At 49.5% G+C, this 17,831-nt stretch overlaps 1 protein-coding gene across 1 annotated transcript in view; it reads left to right on the forward strand.

The window, feature by feature from the left end:
* POGLUT2 (protein O-glucosyltransferase 2) overlaps positions 1–17,831 on the forward strand; it is a 310,611-nt gene that overhangs the window by 114,583 nt on the left and 178,197 nt on the right. The window contains exon 3 of the mRNA XM_078657503.1: positions 2,773–2,978. Coding sequence (XP_078513629.1) covers positions 2,773–2,978 — 206 coding nt within the window. The remainder of the gene's footprint in view (positions 1–2,772; positions 2,979–17,831) is intronic.

The following is a 17,831-nucleotide window of genomic DNA, read 5'->3' on the forward strand; positions in this document are numbered from 1 at the left end:
GGAGCTGGATTCTCTGCGAGGAGGAAGACAGCGTCTGGTCAGTCCGTCAGGCGGGGACTCAAATTCCTTCGGAACTTGCTGTGGGGAGCCGCGTAGCTGTGCCATGCAAGTATGCAGCTGAACCGTCATTTGCCATGGCAAGTGAAGGTATATTTATACCTTGAAGGTGTTTAGGAATGCCAGTATTCACGTATAAGTCGGGCAGAGGAACGTCATGAATGAACCCCTAAGGAATAGATGTTCATGCATAATAAATGAGTTCTTGGAGAAATCAATAATCCAAGCAAGGGGAAGTCCTAAAGGCTTAAGAGTCTGGTTTTCCAAGAACTCGTTGTGACGTGGATGGACGGATGTAGGTGGCCATTTCCTGTATTTGGTTAGCATGGATAACGCCTAAATAAGGGGAGGATTTTTATGCCTAAATAAGGGCAATGAGAATTGTGCTTATATAAGGACATAAATCGGGAAACCTGTATACGGTATCTAAATCGACACACAACAGTGGGGCTGAGCGAGAATCCTTGGGGTACTCCTCAACTGATCTCTGTGTGTTGGGACAGGGAGAAGAACGAGTGACCTGAACATATTATAGACCTAGTCAGTAAAGCATTATAACCCACATCTATAAGAAGAACAATTAAAAAATTGCAATGAAAAATATTAACGTTGACTGAAAATAACTGCTGCTGGCCGTACTTCAAACATGCTGTGGATTTGAAAGCACTTTTTATATATGTATATATTTGAATGTGTTTTCCTGTTGTTCTTGGTGGTGTGTGTTATGTTTTGCTGACTTTGTAATCTGGTGAGATCACAGGTTAGGTTTGTAAATGTTTTGGTACTTGTTTGTCTTAGCCTGTTGATAAATATGTGCAAGATAATTTTTTTATTAGAATTTGTTTTTTCAAGTGTTAGGAGCATGCTCTGTTAATAGTATTTTTTACCCCTCCTTGTGGAGTGTATAAATGGAATTGGATACCTAATGCAGCCTGCACATTTCAAGCGTTTATGCGTCAAACACAGATCTGTTTCTCAAATTCACTATAGAAGATAGGTCAGTGGCCATAGGGACGGGGACCCCAGGATTGCCATGAACCAGATGAAACTTAGATAGATACTGAGATACGGTAAGGAAGGGATTATAAACAAAGATGTTAAGGAGTGACTTTCTGTGGTAAAAGAGAGTTACAGACCCCTTTCATTTGCAGAAGTACAATATAGACACTCACTGCTCCATATGGAATTTTCTAAATTCCTACAGCCTAAAACACCCCGACCTTCCGAAGATAGTGAATGAAATAGAGAAAACAGGCCTGGTCTCCTCCAAAATCTTTACAGTTATTAATGAAAATAAACATTTATGAAATGATAATTAGGAAATGATATACTATACTGGAGTAAGGCCATAGACCTTCACTGCCTAGTGATGTTTGTTTTAAGATATGCACAAGTATCTTCAAGGATAAGATAATTGCTTCTTTGATCCAATACAGATTAGTTACTCTCCATAGAGTGCTCTGGTCACAAGCCATAGTAACAAAATTAAATTCCATTCCCTCAGTCTTATGTTAGAATTGTATGGAAGACACCAGAAACCTTTGAAAATACGCTTTTCAGATGTAAACAGAATCTCCAAATTCTTCTCAGAGATGTTTTTGACGAATACCACGTTTAACTTAGTTGCAGTAGCACTGGGTATGCATCTCAAAACAAGACAGGGAGTTCCCCCTTGATCCTATCTGGGACGGGGTTTACAAGATTTACTACGAGAAGTCCCACCTAGTATCTGCTATGTGGCAGCGACTCAATGTATGAGTAAAGAGACCTTGTGTTTCAGAGTTTCTTTCAGAGTTTCTAATGATTGTCAAAGTAACCATAAGGCCATGAGGTCCAGAAAATACAATATCAGTGCACATACGAGACCCGGAAGCTGTAGGACGGAGAAGGCAGGGAGGCCGACACTCGCGCTGAAGAATACCGCTAATTACAAAAGGCAACTTTCGGCGATAAAAGTATAAATGTACAGTAACGCTTGCCGACCCTCCGAAGATAGAAGTCCCCATGTTTTAAATACGGCGATTTACGAGGTAATCCCACTGGGAAAGGTCTATCAGTAAGAACAAGATACGGTGGCCATTCTCCATACAGCTTCATTGCCAGCCCTGATTTTTAATAACAGGTGTCATTTTTAATCATACAAAGTGGAAGCCATAAGAGCATTTTCCCTGAAAGCAAACGGAGGGATCTCTTACTAGAACAACATTTGTTTTTAACTAACAAGATTAACCGTCCTGAAGAAGGTGTCATATCTTCATGCAAGCACCGAAACGCCGTGTCGACTTTTTTTGGTTTTTCTATGATATCTGTGTAAAAAAAAATGTAACATGTTTTTATTTACTTTGTAATAATGTATATTGTTTCTCTAATTGAGGCTATGCCTCTTATGTTTTTTATTAATAAAGAAGAAAAAAAATTTTAAGAAAAACTCACATGTGGTCATACTTGCTTTACATAGAACTCCCCTCACGATACTTATTTGTATGTGCACTGATATTGTATTTTCTGAACCTCATGGCCTTATGGTTACTTTGACAATCATTAGAAACTCTGAAACACAAGGTCTCTTTACTCATACATTGAGTCGCTGCCACATAGCAGATACTAGGTGGGACTTCGCACTGGGTATGCAAGCAGCCACCATAATAGCAAAACTGACATTACCCTGTCTCAAATTGTTTGTCTTCAATACCTAATAAATTATCTTGCTCACAGGTCCTGTGTACCATGAAACCTGCAACTGTCCTCAAGAAGATAGTGGCACATGGCTGAAGGAAATGAACTGTCCTCAAAATATTTCTCAAATTCATAATGATCTTAAACATTTCCTGACCGTTGACCCTGATCGAATTGCAGAAGAAATTCCAGAAAGGTTTGGAGAAAGACAAAGTTTGTGCCACTACACAGTGAAGGATAACAAGGTATGCATAGAGTTCCTTTGTGTCTGGGACTAATGTCACAAGGTTTTGTTTTTGAAAATGTGAAGCGCTCAGCACATTCCTTCTTTGTGTTATATATCCATGCTTCTCTGACATCGTCTTCCTGTGCTGGATTTGGATGGAGGAACATACCTTTGAGAGTTGTAGCCATATGTTTTACTTTTAAACAGTGCTGTGGCCTCTGTACTCTTACTGCACCTATCCGTTACATTTTTCTAAGCCTTGTGTTCGATGCTTTGCCTGCTGTGATGTGTTCTCTTGGCCATAGAAATTTTATTGTCAGATTGCACAAGTAATGCAGGGCCCTGTAACCCAGGGAAGACTTGCAGGTATTGACAGATTAGCATCAGCAGCAATCGACTTTTCACTGTAGATGCATACATTTAAAAATGAAACAAGGGAGAAAAACAACCCCCCTCCTACCCAACCTCCCCTCCCCCAGTCCTCCCGCCCCAGACCCCCATCCCCCCCAACTCCCCACACCCATCCCAACCAACCCCCCCCCCCCCATTCGCACAGCCAGCTCTAGATCCAGTTCTATCACAATAAATAACATACAGCCAAAAAAAGAAAAATATAGGCAAGCCCATTTGTCTCATCCGTTCCACGCCCCACACTCCACTGCATTCTCCCCATCACCCCTCCTGAGTAAGATCATCTTGCCCCACTGGGGGCTCCAGCCACACCCCCCTATAATCCGCCCAGCGCTTCCAAATTTTAAAATGCTTCCGCAGGCACCCCCTGGCCACAAAGATCGGCCGCTCCAGTCCCATGTAAAAATCAAATCCCCTCTTCCAGACAGCCACCGATGGGGCCTGTGGTTCTGTACACCCTTTAGCTATGTCTCTCTTGGCCGTTGTGAGGCCCAGCAACATCAAGTGTCGTTTGTATATGTTGCCCCCCACCCCATCCATGACATGCAATAAGGCAAACTGTGGAGTGCGGGGAAGCTCCCACCCCAATACCTCTGACAGACAGACCAAGACCCCACTCCAGAATCGATTAAGAGCTCCGCAGTTCCAGACTGTGTGTAGAAACGTCCCTTCCTCCCTGTGACAGCGGAGACAGTCTGGTGAGCCATTCAGTCCCGCCCGCCAAAGAGGAACCCTTGTAAAGTAGACCCTATGTAGGTACTTGAATTGGATAAGGCGAGGACGCATAGCTATGGCGGCACCCCGGGTGCGGCCAGCGCCACACTCAAGTCCTCCTCCTCTAGCCCACCCACGCCCTCCTCCCAATGCTCCCTAGGCTTCTGTAGTGTGGGGGAACTGTGTGTGACCAGTGTCTGGTAAATGCGTGATATTTTCTTTGTTTCCAGATCCCCCATGAACACTTTTGCCTCCAGCGGGCAGAATTCGGGGAGAGTCTCCAACCCCTCTAGGCTGAGGAACAAGGCGTGGCGAAATTGAAGGTATCTGAAAAACTGGGATTTGGGCATCTCAAAGCCTTCCCTAAGATCCTGGAAGGACTTAAGCGTCGTGCCCTGCATCACGTCCCCCAAGGTCGAGATGCCAATGCTATCCCACCCCTTAAAGCCTTGCAGCGATGCCAGGGCAGGAAACCGTCCATTATGCCACAAAGGAGTCTCCGCATTCAGGGTGTTCCACCACCCCATCCGGCGCTAAGCCTGCCGCCAGATGTGAAACAGCACCCGAGTGGCCGCCGGCAGCGCACTCCGCAGTGATGCCGAGTAGAGGATGGTGTGTAGTGTATTCGATCCCATCGGGTAGCGTTCCATGGCATATGCCAGGTCAGTCCTATCCCCGTACCACCACTCATTCAGCACCAGTAGAAGGGAGGCTTGGTAGTAGGAGAGGATATCCGAGGTCGCTAGACCCCCACAATAGGTGGAGAGGAAGCACGTGCGCAACGCCACATGTACCGCCCCCTCGTCGCCACCCGTCCCCGCCGCCCCCCCCCAGGAACTGACCCAACGCAGGGTTTACTTGGCAAAACCAGCTTGGGGATATCGGGTATGGGTGATGCTGCAGTTGATACAGCAGGCGGGGGAGCACCACCATTTTAAAAATCGCCGACCTGCCATATATGGTAAGTGGCATACGCGGCCAGGTTTTGAGGTCGGCTCGTACGCGATCCCAGACCGGCACCAGATTCCGCTCCCAGGACACGGCCATGACATCCGACAGGAAGACCCCCAGGTATTTAAGTCCACCTACCGCTACCGGGGTTCATATAGAGCCCCGATGTCTCCCCAAAAATCTGCATGATCCGCAAAAGGCGCGGCCCTTATCTATTAAGGTCCGTGAGGAAGAAGAGGACGTCATCTGCGTAGATCGCGGTTCTGTCTGACGGGCCCTGCGCCCATTAAAACCCACTGATCTGCGCATCTATACGCATCCACGCTGCTAGAGGCTCCATAGCCAGGGCAAACAAGTAAGGCGACAGAGGGCACCCCTGTCGGGTACCACGCTGAATCTGAAATTTAGAGGAGACCTCTCCCGCAACGCGAACCGAGGCCGTTAAGTCGGTGTATAGAAGGCGCCGGTAGGACAGGAAGCGAGGTCCAAGATTAAGGCGCGGAAGCAGCGAGAACAAATACACCCAACTTAAAGAATCGAATGCCCTGTCCATGTCAGCAAGGAGAAACGCAGCATGCTGCCCAGTGCCCCTAAGCGCCGCCATCGCCACATGCGCCCTTCTGATATTGTATCTGGTCGCCCTCTGAGGCATGAAACCAGCTTGGTCCGGGTGGACCAGTCCCGAGATATGGGGGAGGAGGCGATTGGCCAACACCTTGGCCTCCACGTTGAGGAGCGAGATCGGACGATAGGAAGCGTGCTGCTCCGGGAGACGACCCGGCTTGTGGAATACTACCACCTCCGCATGCCTCCAATCCGGGGGCAGCCTGCCCCGAGCCCTGGCCTCCTCCAACGCCACCTGGTAGTGCGGGGCCAACTGAGTATTGTATTTCTTGAAGAACTCACTGGGGAAACCATTCGGACTGGGGGCTTTCCCAGAGTTCGACTCCCCCCAGGATCATGCCCAGTTCCTCATCCGTCAGGGGAAGTTCCAGTTTATCTCGTACTTCATCGGACACCACCCTAGGGGGCAGGTCAGCTATGAATTTGTCAACCAGATCAGCCGACAGGCACTCCCGAGGGGCATATAGATCCATATAATACATGGCGAAGCTCTCTGCCAGCTCCCCTGCTCCATTTAAAATCCCGGGCAACTTCTGCGCATGGAAGACTCCTAGATAGAGCCGATGTAGCATTTTTCTTGATTTATCTCCCCACTGGTAGATTCTACTGCATGTGGCTAGCCACACCTGTCTAGCCTCATCTAGAATGAGCGCCGCATAAGACTGTTGCACCAGTAGAAGCTGGCTCACCTCCCAAGCCTCCCCCGTCGATCGTCCCAGACGCTCCAATTCTCCCACCTCTGCCTCCGCGCGCACCAACGCCTTTCGCCGCCGCTTCCGCGCCGCCGCACACCAGGCAATATCTACTCCCCGCAGTGTAGGTACATAGAAGGATTTTTGATGCCTTTTCATTTATCTTCAGCCAGAGGCCCATGGAACCGCTTGGTCAAGGACTACAGGGCATCATTCAAAAGGGTACAGCTGGCACAGCACTCTCACTAAAGCTGGAACTTTAACAGTCTCCTTGAATACTGAAACAAATTACATACACTGTTTTCTGAAGTACGTGATATGTGGCATAATTGTTCTTTGTAGGATTCCATTAGGCATTCCTTAAATTTATCATTAACCTCTACTTAGGTAACTACTTTCTCCACTGCCTCAGTCCCCATCCTCAACATATGAGACTTGGGTTTCTCCCATTTCAGTAGCCTTTTTTTATCGTTCTACTATCCAGCCACGAGGGTACACCCAAGAAGGCCGTGTGGGTTCCTGCGTTTATCCCTGAATAAGACTATATACACTTTACACTTGGTATTTCCAGATCAACTTTATGTTCGAGTTTCCGCACACCTTCCTGATGCTTCATGGCCCCTAGTTCTTTCTGTCTCCAAACACTGCCAAGATCATATCCTGGTGGAGGGTCTTTATTCTATGTTTTGTCTCCTAGATCTTGCAGGCATTCGGACCCTTTTTGCCTTCTGTACTCTTCTCTCCTGTGCGCCCTCCATTCGAGGCTTTCCTGTTTTGTGGCTTTTGCTTCCTTGTTCTCTTGTTTCCAGGTTGCTAGAACCTTGTTTATTCTTTTCCCATGTGCTCCTCCTCAAAGCTTCAGTTTGTTTCTTCGCTGTGAGATCAGTATGCCGTGGCTAGCAACGGACCTTGCTGCTGAGTTTCCTTGTGATCCGTCGCAACCATACAGCTGTTTTTCCATACTTGGTCTTTTATTTCGGTTTGCATTGCTACTGGATTCCATTTTTGTGTTCTGCCTAGTTATGTGTATTTTGTTTGGGTTGCCTCTTTTTTCATGTGGTTGTCTTGTTTATACCTCTTACTGTACACTGCTTGGCACGTTTTGTTTATGCAGGTTCCTTGCTTTGTATTCTGTGATCATTTCAATCGATACAGCTGCATACATCAGTATATCTCCCCTCTAGGTCTACGATGGCATCTTGTGGCTAAAACGGACCGCAAAGGCCTCCTATGTCAATACCCACTTAGAGTAATTCGATTAAGAGATTTCAAACCCCTTTTCTCTGTGTTTAATATGCAACTTAATCACCTACTCCTCCATCAAATGGATCTTGTGAAGCATATCTATCATACTTTGTTGCTTCAGGTTTGTTTGTCCCCTGTATCATTTGGGATGTGCATTAAGACCTCTCACCTTCCAAGTTACTGTCTTTCTGCCTGTTCGTATCTTATCACCCTTATGTTAGGTCCACCCCTTGCTCCTTCTGGTTGGTGTTGCTAACCAAACCAACAAACAAATACCCCACTTTCAGGCAAGGACGGGTGCCAATCAGCCAACCCAAAAGAAATGGAACTTTGCGCCCATCCAACTAGATGTAGGTTCACAGAGTAAACTAAATACACCCTATCAACCCAAGCAACTAGAGAACTAGAATATACATCCCAAACAGACTTGAAGAGATTACAAGTAATGGAATGCTCCTTTGTCTCCGTGGGCCCCAGCTCATCACCTAGAAACCTCGTCTTCCCAGTCTGAGTGGAGGACTACCGAAGGCACAAACCCATAACAGGCAGCATGCCTGATCAATATAAACTTCAACCTCAACAACCTGTGATTAACTTAAACCTCGTGTCACGATTCCACTGCCGGTAATTCACTGCCTGCCTTTGTTGCTGACGTGGCTGTTTTCGGGACGATCCTGTGCCAGAACTACGATTCCCAGCAGGCTTTGCGAGTCACGAATCACGTGACACTCACGCAAAGCTGGTTGCAGGGTTAAGAGGCGACGGATGGATTTCTGCGGCGCCGATAATTCCTTGATTGGGCCTATTGCAGACTTCTTCAGAGAACCACGACGTTTGGGGCGATAAGAGTGCGCAGGCACCTTTTCTTTAGATCGCCTCAAAGTGAAAGGCGAATTGACCGTTTACCTTCGCTACGCTCCTCTGTTTGATGAGGGCCGTTTTCTCCGGTCTCATACAGAGGAGCCTCTGTGCATTTCCCGCAGCCGCTGAACTCCTCTGTTGGAGGCAGACATGCCAACCCTCCCGATTCAGGCGTGAGACTACCGATTTGAAGGCTAGTCTCCCGCCTCCCGATTCCTACAAGCAAAAACCCGATTCCTCCCTGATAGCACGATCTCGCTCATTTATAAAAAGTTGATTAATACCAGGATTGATCCATTGGATGGCCTCCGGGGGCTGTGGACCAGTGATGGTCCGGAGCTCGATGATGAAGACTAGCAGGCCGCGATCTCTTCCCCTAAAGAGGTGGCTATCCCGGCACGCCTTCGGTTTGTCCAACTCAAAATTCTGCATAGGGTGTATGTGACTGGTCCGTGTCTGGTGCGAATGGGGTTCTCGGCGGATGGAGTCTGTAGGCGTGGCTGCGGTATGGTGGCCACATTTCTCCATATTATTTGGGAATGTCCTGCCGTGCTGCGCTATTGGAATCGTGTGCATGCTGTAATGAGTGAGGTCACGGGGGTGCGGCTAATGCCTGAAGCGCGGAGATGCTTGTTGAATGTCTGGGAGCCGAATGACTACAACCTGGCGCAGCTTCGATGGGCGACCTTGGGTAACATGATTGCTAAGCGTGACATTGCCCAGCTATGGGGCGCCCAGAGGCCTCCGACAGTCCTGGTGTGGAAACAAAACATGGATTGGTGCATGTTTCGAGAAAAAACGGTTTATGTTTTCCGTGGCAAGCCTGGCAAATGGGGGAAAATTTGGTCTCAGTGGAACACGTACCGTGGAGATATATGTGCTCCCCCCATGTCGGAATGTGATACTGACTTGTCTTCCTCCCACCCTGATGTTTCCTCCGCAGGAATATAGATGTTTTGTGTACTTCTGGTCTCCTCTCCCCCCCCCCCCCCCGACTTATTGTTTGCTATGATATCTGATTTACTTCTGTACCCCCCCATGGGCCACATGATGACACATTTCTATCATAATGCCTTGTCTTGTTTTGTTTCTCTGTTTCCTTGTTTTTAAACTTCAATAAAAAGTTTTCACAAAAAAAAAAAAACCCGATTCCTCAGGGGTTTCAGCTGACAGTGCTTGGTATTGTGTAAAGTGCTAATTCTTCCAGCAAAGAGTGGCGATGCAGGGGCTCTCGAAGGGGTGAAAAACCAACAAAGCGTCATTAACAAGGGAATCGTCTTTTAAAGACCTGTGAAGTAGTGGGGGCTGGGGGGGGTGTTGATCTGTTTCAGCCCGGGCTGCCACAGGGGGGTGGGGGGTGCATGCACTGCCAACAACCTGCCAGGCCAGTGCCCAACACTTGCATCATCCTCTCTGCCTGCCATTATGCTCCATGCTTCTGACATGGTAAGAAAAAAACGTGCATTTGCGTTTCAAATGTCCGATCCTACAGCAGCACACTTCCAAAGCCCATAGATGCCAGTAACCCGATTAAAAGGCCCCATTCTCCTGATTTTTTTAAAAAATCTCCCACTTTGCTCTCCTGAAATATTGGCATGTATGGTTGGAGGAGACCTATTGCTTAGGGTCTCGTGCAGAGGAGTCTTTTGTTTGTTTTCCTTCAGCCCCCGAACTCCTCTGCTCGCGGAGACCTGTTATTCCACGTTCTTGTGCAGAGGAGCCTTTTGTTGGTATTCTTTCTAACAGATATCACTGGCGGACCAGTTCTTAGAAAACCTAAGTGTCCATTAAAGAAACTGTCGGATGTTGATTTGAACATTTGAAGCTGGTGACTTTGTGATTTCTATTTGCACACCAAACCGATTCTTACTGGATAAGGACGAGGTTATTGTTCTTAGTCCAGAAACAAAGCTTCATCAGCTCTTTCCTTTGTTGTTTTCTTCCTGCTATAGGAGAGAGGTTCGGAGTGGGTACGTGTGATGCCACTTTAGGCTAGGCGTATGGCCTCACTTCAAAAGCATATTGGTAGATGCAATAAGGGTGACGTAGGAAACGCAAACTCTATGTTGTGATCTATGGTCATATTTCATTGCATGATTTCTTTGTTTTTTGTCTTGCAACCCTAGTGTCATGAGGCGAACTTGCCGCTGCCCTCTGCTCTCTTCTATGTTCTAGGCTCAACCTTTTTGCTTTTCAGGTGAGGGGTGGGAGACAATTGACACATTATTACTTATCGTTTGCTTCGCTATACCATATTTTGTAGACACTGTGCTTATACTATGTTCTGTAGTAGGGGATCTCTGTGTATAGTCATAATCTAGTGAATAGTCCCGCCCATGTGCGTGGACCCCGGAGCAATCAAAAATAATCTCTTACAGTGTCAAAAAATGCAGAAAATGCATAGACACTTAAGAGAGAATTTAAAGACAGATAATGCAGCCAAAAAGGCTACACTGTCCAGTACTTCAACTAGAAATTCCACCATAAAATCCACAAAACAGCAAAGCCTGTACAGATTTCCCTTGCTTAACAGCAAAATCCCTCAGGAATGATAGAGAGAAGAACCTGGACAGACAAGCCCCATAGGCTGCCATTATGTGGCTTAATTAGGATACTGTGCCTTTAAGGAACCTTCCAGAACCTTCTCTCAGTATCCCAGAATGCATAGCAGGTCCAACTTAGCCTCAGTTCTTTTTTCCGGCTCCTGCAAGCAGGACCCTGGAGCATTGAGCTCTCCCTTTTCAAGGGTTTTTGTTAGTGTTTTACACTAATTTCGATTTTTGGTGCTTTTAAAGTACTTTGGTGACTTTCTTTCTGTGTTTCTGCACTCTTTTTTGTCCATAATGCCTGCATTATTCGACAAATGCCCTGAGTGCTCAAGGAAGAAGGCCAAGTCAGACTCCCATGAGGTCTGTATTCTCTGCCTTCCCTCTTCCCACATTCCTGAGGACTGTGTGATCTGCAGAGGCTTCTCTGGAAGGACCCTGAAGGAGAGGAAGAAGATCAGGCTTCAGGGACTTGAAGAGAGAAGGTTGAAGGCACGAGGTGGGTCAGGAGGGGCTCCTTCTACCCATGCTGAGGCCTCTGGGGGGCTCCCCAGGGGCAGGAAGACCAGCCCTCGCCCAAGATCTCCGTCTGGGTCAGTTGCGCTGACCACGACGTCGAGGGGGCGGTCAACGGCCAGTTCCAGGTCTCCCCAGGGCTCTGGGTCGAGAAAACGTCGCCCGTCGACGTCGAGGAACGTGTTCCGGCCGCCGTCGAAGCCGGTGTCGATCTCCTCGTCGTCGGTGTCGGCGTCGAGTGGTCGACATCGGAGGGCCCGGCGTCGGCGCTCGCCGTCGAGGCGACACCGCCGTTCGCCGTCGAGCACATCGTCGTCGAGGGGATCCTCGTCGTCGAGGCCGCCGTCGAGACGGAAGGCGTCTCCGGCGCCGAAGAGGTCGACGTCGAAGCATTCTAAAAGACCGACGTCGAGACGGTCAAGGAGATCGACGTCGAGACGGTCAAGGAGATCGACGTCGAGAAGGTCCGAGAGGTCGACGTCGAGACGGTCCAAAGGGTCGACGTCGAAGCGATCCAAGAAATCGACGTCGAGGCCGGCGAAGAGGTCGAGGTCGCCGTCGAGGCACCATCGCCCGTCGTCGAGGTTTCGTGGTTCGTCGATCTGGTCGGGGTCGACGTCGAGACGGAGACACGGTTCGACGTCGAGAAGTGTGAATCGGTCGACGCCGAAGGACCGTTCGACGTCGAGGGGCCATCGGTCGTCGTCTGGGCACCGATCTTCAGCGTCTGGAGGTCCTAAGGGCAGGCCCAGGACTGTGGGGGGCTCCCCACACTCCGCAAGAGTTGGTGGCTCGCCGGGAACGGCGCATTCCGGGGTGGATACTCAGATGAAGCCTTCTACACCTCCTTCGCGGCCGGCTGTGCCGAAGGGTCTGCCTCCGAAGGCCCCGACCCCACCTCCGAAGCCGGGTCCGCAGACCCCGCGTGCGGTTACTCCTCCACCCCCGGTTCCGCCGAGGGCGGTGTCGATGCCTAAGTTTCCGACGCCGCCGAAGAAGACACCTAAGAAGCCTAGGACTCCTGACCCTGGGAGGCCGAAGGAGCGTCCGAGGCCCAAGAGGTCGAGGTCTCGCTCGGGGAGACGGGACAGATCGCGGAGTGGGCATGGATCCTCCTCACGATCCAGGCGTCACCACAAGAGGCGTCGGTCCAGGTCACGTTCGGCTTCTGGGACCCGTTCCTACTCGCCCACGCTGTCCGATTCGCCGGAGACTAGGGTGTCTCCGATAGACGATATAGGCACATTTCAGGAGGTTCTCCTGCGTGGAGCGGCGAAGTTGGGCATCAAGGTTGAAGCGCCTACGACTTCTACCTCGGTGATATTTGAGACATTACACAAAAGGCACTTGTCTCGCCCCCTGTTACCTTTGGTGCCGGGGCTCCTTGAGCCCGCCGAACAGCTATTCCTGACGCCGGCAGCGGTGAAGTCTGCGCCTTCCAGGATCCTAAAAAAGTACAGGGCTCCGGACTCAGACCCAGCCTTCTTGAGGAAGGACCCGGTACCGGATTCAGTCATCGTGACTGCTGCACGTAAGCTTCATGCCACCTCCCCTGCGTCCACTGTGCCTCCGGACAAGGAGAGCCGCTGGATCGATTCTGCTGGTCGTAAGGCGTGTGGGACATCCGCCTCGTCGATGAAGGCCGCCAGTGACTCGGCTTTGCTGGGACGTTACGACCGGTCCCTGTGGGACTCGATGGAGCAGTTTGCAGATCTTGTCCCTCGAGACCGCAAGGAGGACTTTATGGAGATCGTCCAGGAGGGGATGCTGGTCTCTAACCAGGCCATCGGCGCCGCAGCGGACATATCCTTGCTGTCCGCGCACGGATATTGCCACGGGATTCACCAGAGACGCCATGCTTGGCTCAGGTTGACGTCACTGAAACCGGAAGCACAGCAACGCGTGGCGAATCTTCCGTTTTCCGGAGATACCCTCTTCGGGAAACACGCGGATGACGAGATGGCCAGGATGAAGGCTGAGGCGGAGACCCTGACGGCAGTGGGCTTGGAGAAGCCCAAGGAGAAGAAGCCCTTCCGACAGTACCAACGTCGGTTTGGGTCGCAGGGTCGTGGAAGGGGTCAGTCTGCTGGACAACATCAACAGCAGCAACAGCAGCAGCAGTACAGGCGGCCCTTCCAGAAACGCCAAGGTGGTAGAGGTCGTCAACAGTCTTCTACCGCGACCAAGGGCCCGGCCGGGTCCCGTCACTGAGCTGTTACTTCCCCCTCGTCCGTTACCCGCTCCGGTGGGGGGAAGCGTTCAATTTTTTCTGGCAGAGTGGAGAAAAATTACTCAGGACAAGTGGGTGCTGAATATTGTTTGCAATGGATACAGTCTACGTTTCACCAGCCCTCCTCCATCGATTCCTCCCGTCAGCTCGCAGTATCAACTGCGCGAGCTTCAGGCGGAGGCGGACGTTCTGCTAAGGAAAAGGGCGATCGAAGACGTACCTCTGTCTCAAAGAGGAAGAGGTCTTTACTCTCGGTTCTTTCTTGTCCGCAAGAAGGACAAAAACGAGTGTGACTGTGTTTTGGAAGTGCATTCGTTTTGAGCTTCCCGGCGGCGGTGTTAGTTGGACACCGCCGTTACTCCCTTGATTGGTGGCTACTTTTCTAAGAAATATATCTTATGGGGATGAAATGAAAAACGCAGACAATACGTGAAACAACCATTACCAACACCTTGTGGTGTGTCTGCCAGCAGGGTCTGCTAAGGAATAAGAAGGAGATAAATAACAAACATTATCTTATGAATTGAAGCTTGCACCTGAGTGAGCCGCCACACTGCAATCCACCTCAACCGTGAGCCACACTGGCCACCTTTCAGCTTATAATTTTGAATTGTTCAACAGAGGTTGCGCAATCACATGGTGAAGTCGTTGCAGCTGAAGTACACTCCCCTTTGAGTAACGCTCTTTTCAGGCCTATTCCCTCGCCATCGGCACTAATTTACCAATGGGAATACAACTTATAGTACTGTGACCTAACAGGATCAAGAATCCAACGTGGTTCCTCCTCCTGTGTATGATAGGTGGTTGCCCACCCACAACCATCCCGTCCTGAAGAAGACCCCGTTTGTAAGGACTAATATCCTACGCGTCTTGTGGGTCGAAACGTAGACGCCTATATCTCCACCAACTCCTACCCCCAAGCTAGACCAACAGCAGCTGTTGGCGAGTTAGGTGGTCTACACCTATTTGTATCTTGGACTCTATATGAGCATTTTTTTCGTGGACCTTGGATCAAGGAATCACATGAATTATTGTTTTTTGAATTGTGATTAATACTTACCACGAGCGAATCTGACTATTCCCCATCCCGTCTTTAAACCTTTGGCACTTTCCCTCACTCCACCCCCCTCCCTGTTGTGTATGTGGGCACTTATATAAGAATTTTGTACTGTGATGCTGATGAAATCTAACCAATGAATGGTAATAATGCAAATCTGAAATAAATCTTTTTGCATTCATACTTTGTCTGTTTTGGAAATATTTGTTTAAATTGCAAATACTGATTCTCTGTCTGGGACCCCTTTCCTATATAACATTTACGTACCCAGGTCCCTTGACTTTATTGGGTCTAACCCTTTGTGTATACCATTCTGGATTTGCGGCAGGCAAACAAGTGGATTCGCAGAGAAAAGTTTCGCATGCTGTCGTTGCATCAGATCTACCCTCAGCTGCAACGAGGAGATTGGATGTGTGCCATAGATCTACAGGACGCATACTTCCACGTGCCCATTGCATGCAAACACAGGAAATTTCTGCGCTTTCAAGTTGGCACCAATCACTATCAGTACACGGTGCTACCCTTCGGACTGAAGTCTGCACCCAGGACATTCTCGAAATGTATGGCAGTGGTAGCGGCACACCTGAGGAAGAACAAGGTGTTTGTCTACCCGTACCTGGACGATTGGTTGATCAAAGCCTCCTCCTTCTCGGAAGCTCAAGCACACTTCCAGAAGACGTGCGTTCTCTTGAACAAGCTGGGGTTGCACATCAACATGTCCAAGTCGGTCCCGATTCCGGTACAGTGCATCCAGTACTTGGGGGCCTCCATCAATACGCTGTCAGCAAGCGTGTCTCCTTCGGAAGAGCGACGTTTATCACTCGTTCGGAAGGCTCAGGCTCTCATGAACACTCCGTCTACGACTGTGAGGACGGTGTCTTCTCTACTGGGATCGATGGCCTCTTGCATCTTTCTCACTCCTCACGCACGGCTACAGATGAGACCTCTGCAGGAGTGCTTGGAGGATCAGTGGGACCAGAGGAGAGGTTCTTGGGACGACAGGATACGACTGTCTCTACATGCTCTTCAGTCTCTGAAGTGGTGGTGCTCGAAGGAGAATCTCCTCAGAGGGGTTCCCTTCCACAAGGACATTCCCACACAGACCATCGTGACGGATGCGTCTCTCCAAGGTTGGGGGGCGCACTCCGGAGACCTGCAAATTCAAGGGACGTGGTCCCCGACGGAGTCCACGTACCACATCAATTTCCTGGAACTGAGAGCTGTTCACTTGGCACTGAAGGCCTTTCATCCGTTCTTTCAGACCAACTCTCTGCTTGTTCAGACGGACAACACGACAACGATGTATTACCTCAACAAGCAGGGGGGCTCGAGATCGCGCACTCTGTCGCAGGAGGCGCAGGCGATCTGGCACTGGCTTCTGGCTCGAGGACTGTCGATAACGGCCACCCATCTGCCAGGTGTGCAGAATGTTCAGGCAGACGAACTGAGCAGACTCATGCAGGAAAACCACGAATGGGTCATAAACGACGAAGTACTAGGAGAAGTCTTCGCAAGGTGGGGAACTCCAGACGTAGATCTGTTCGCCACCGCCGAAAACAGCAAATGCCGAGGCTTCGCCTCCAGGTACTACCAGCCGGGGACGCTGGGGAACGCGTTATGGATCAACTGGTCGAACGGCTTTCTGTACGCTTTTCCACCAATTCCCCTGATTCCGGCGGTTCTCATCAAGCTGTCTCAATCCAGGGCGAGAATGATTCTGATTGCCCCGGAATGGCCCAGACAGTGGTGGTTCACGGACCTGCTTCACCGATCTCTCCTCCCTCACATGAAGCTGCCGTGCAGGCCGGACCTTCTCACGAAGTTCGGGGGGCGGATGGTGCACCCCAACCTCTCGTCTTTGAGTTTGGCGGCATGGCTCCTGAAATAGTGCAATATGGCCATCTGAATCTCCCAGAGGATTGTATGGACATACTGAAGGAGGCTAAGCGACCTTCCACTAGGACTTCTTATGCTTACAAGTGGAAGAGGTTTTGCATCTGGTGCAAGTCTAAGAACTATGACCCTACGACATGCAAGGAAGATGTCATTCTTCCATATCTGCTTCATCTGGCGCAGTCGGGCCTTAATGTCCATTCCATTAAGGTTCATCTGGCTGCTTTGACTGCCTACAGGAAAGGCCCTTCACAGACTTCCTTTTTCCAGATCCCTGTGATCAAAGATTTTTTGGAAGGCTTGAAGAAAGTGTTCCCTCCTGTCAGGCTTCCTTCGCCTTCATGGGACCTGAATGTGGTGCTGTCCAGATTGATGAAGGAGCCTTTTGAACCCATTCATAAGGCTTCGTTGCAGCACCTGTCCTGGAAGGCGGCGTTCCTCGTTGGCATTACATCGGCCCGCAGGGTGAGTGAGATTCAGGCATTGTGTTGCCAAGAACCTTATACTGTATTTCATAATGCTAAAGTTGTTATGCGTACTCACCCTAAGTTTCTTCCCAAGGTTGTTTCTGATTTTCATATCAACCAGACTATCACTTTGCCTACGTTCTTTCAGAATCCTTCATCTCCAGCGGAAAGGTCTTTACATTCCCTGGATGTGTGGAGGGTGCTGAAGTTTTATCTTGATAAGACTAAAGATATTCGTAGGTCAGACCAATTGTTCATCAATTATGGCTCGGTCAGGACAGGTCTTGCTACCTCTAAACAGTCCATCTCTAGGTGGATTGTGTCCTGCATTCAGTTGTGTTACTGCAAAGCTAATAAGACCTTAGGGGGCAAACCTAAGGCTCATTCCACCAGGGGCAAGGCTGCTACGACAGCTATGCTCCGTAATGTTCCCATTGCAGAGATCTGCAAGGCGGCCACTTGGAAGTCGGTCCATACCTTTGCTAAGCATTACTGCCTGGACACTGATGCCAGGGCAGACGCTCAGGTTGGGCAGGCTTCGCTGCGGAATCTGTTCGCACAGTAGTGGCGTTATTTTATTCTCCACCGCCGCTTGGTGTGGGGATGGGCTTGCCATTCTATTCACTAGATTATGACTATACACAGAGATCCCCTACTACAGAAGG

The sequence above is a fragment of the Lissotriton helveticus genome, chromosome 8 (genome assembly GCF_964261635.1).
Source record: "Lissotriton helveticus chromosome 8, aLisHel1.1, whole genome shotgun sequence".
Lineage (NCBI taxonomy): Eukaryota > Metazoa > Chordata > Amphibia > Caudata > Salamandridae > Lissotriton > Lissotriton helveticus.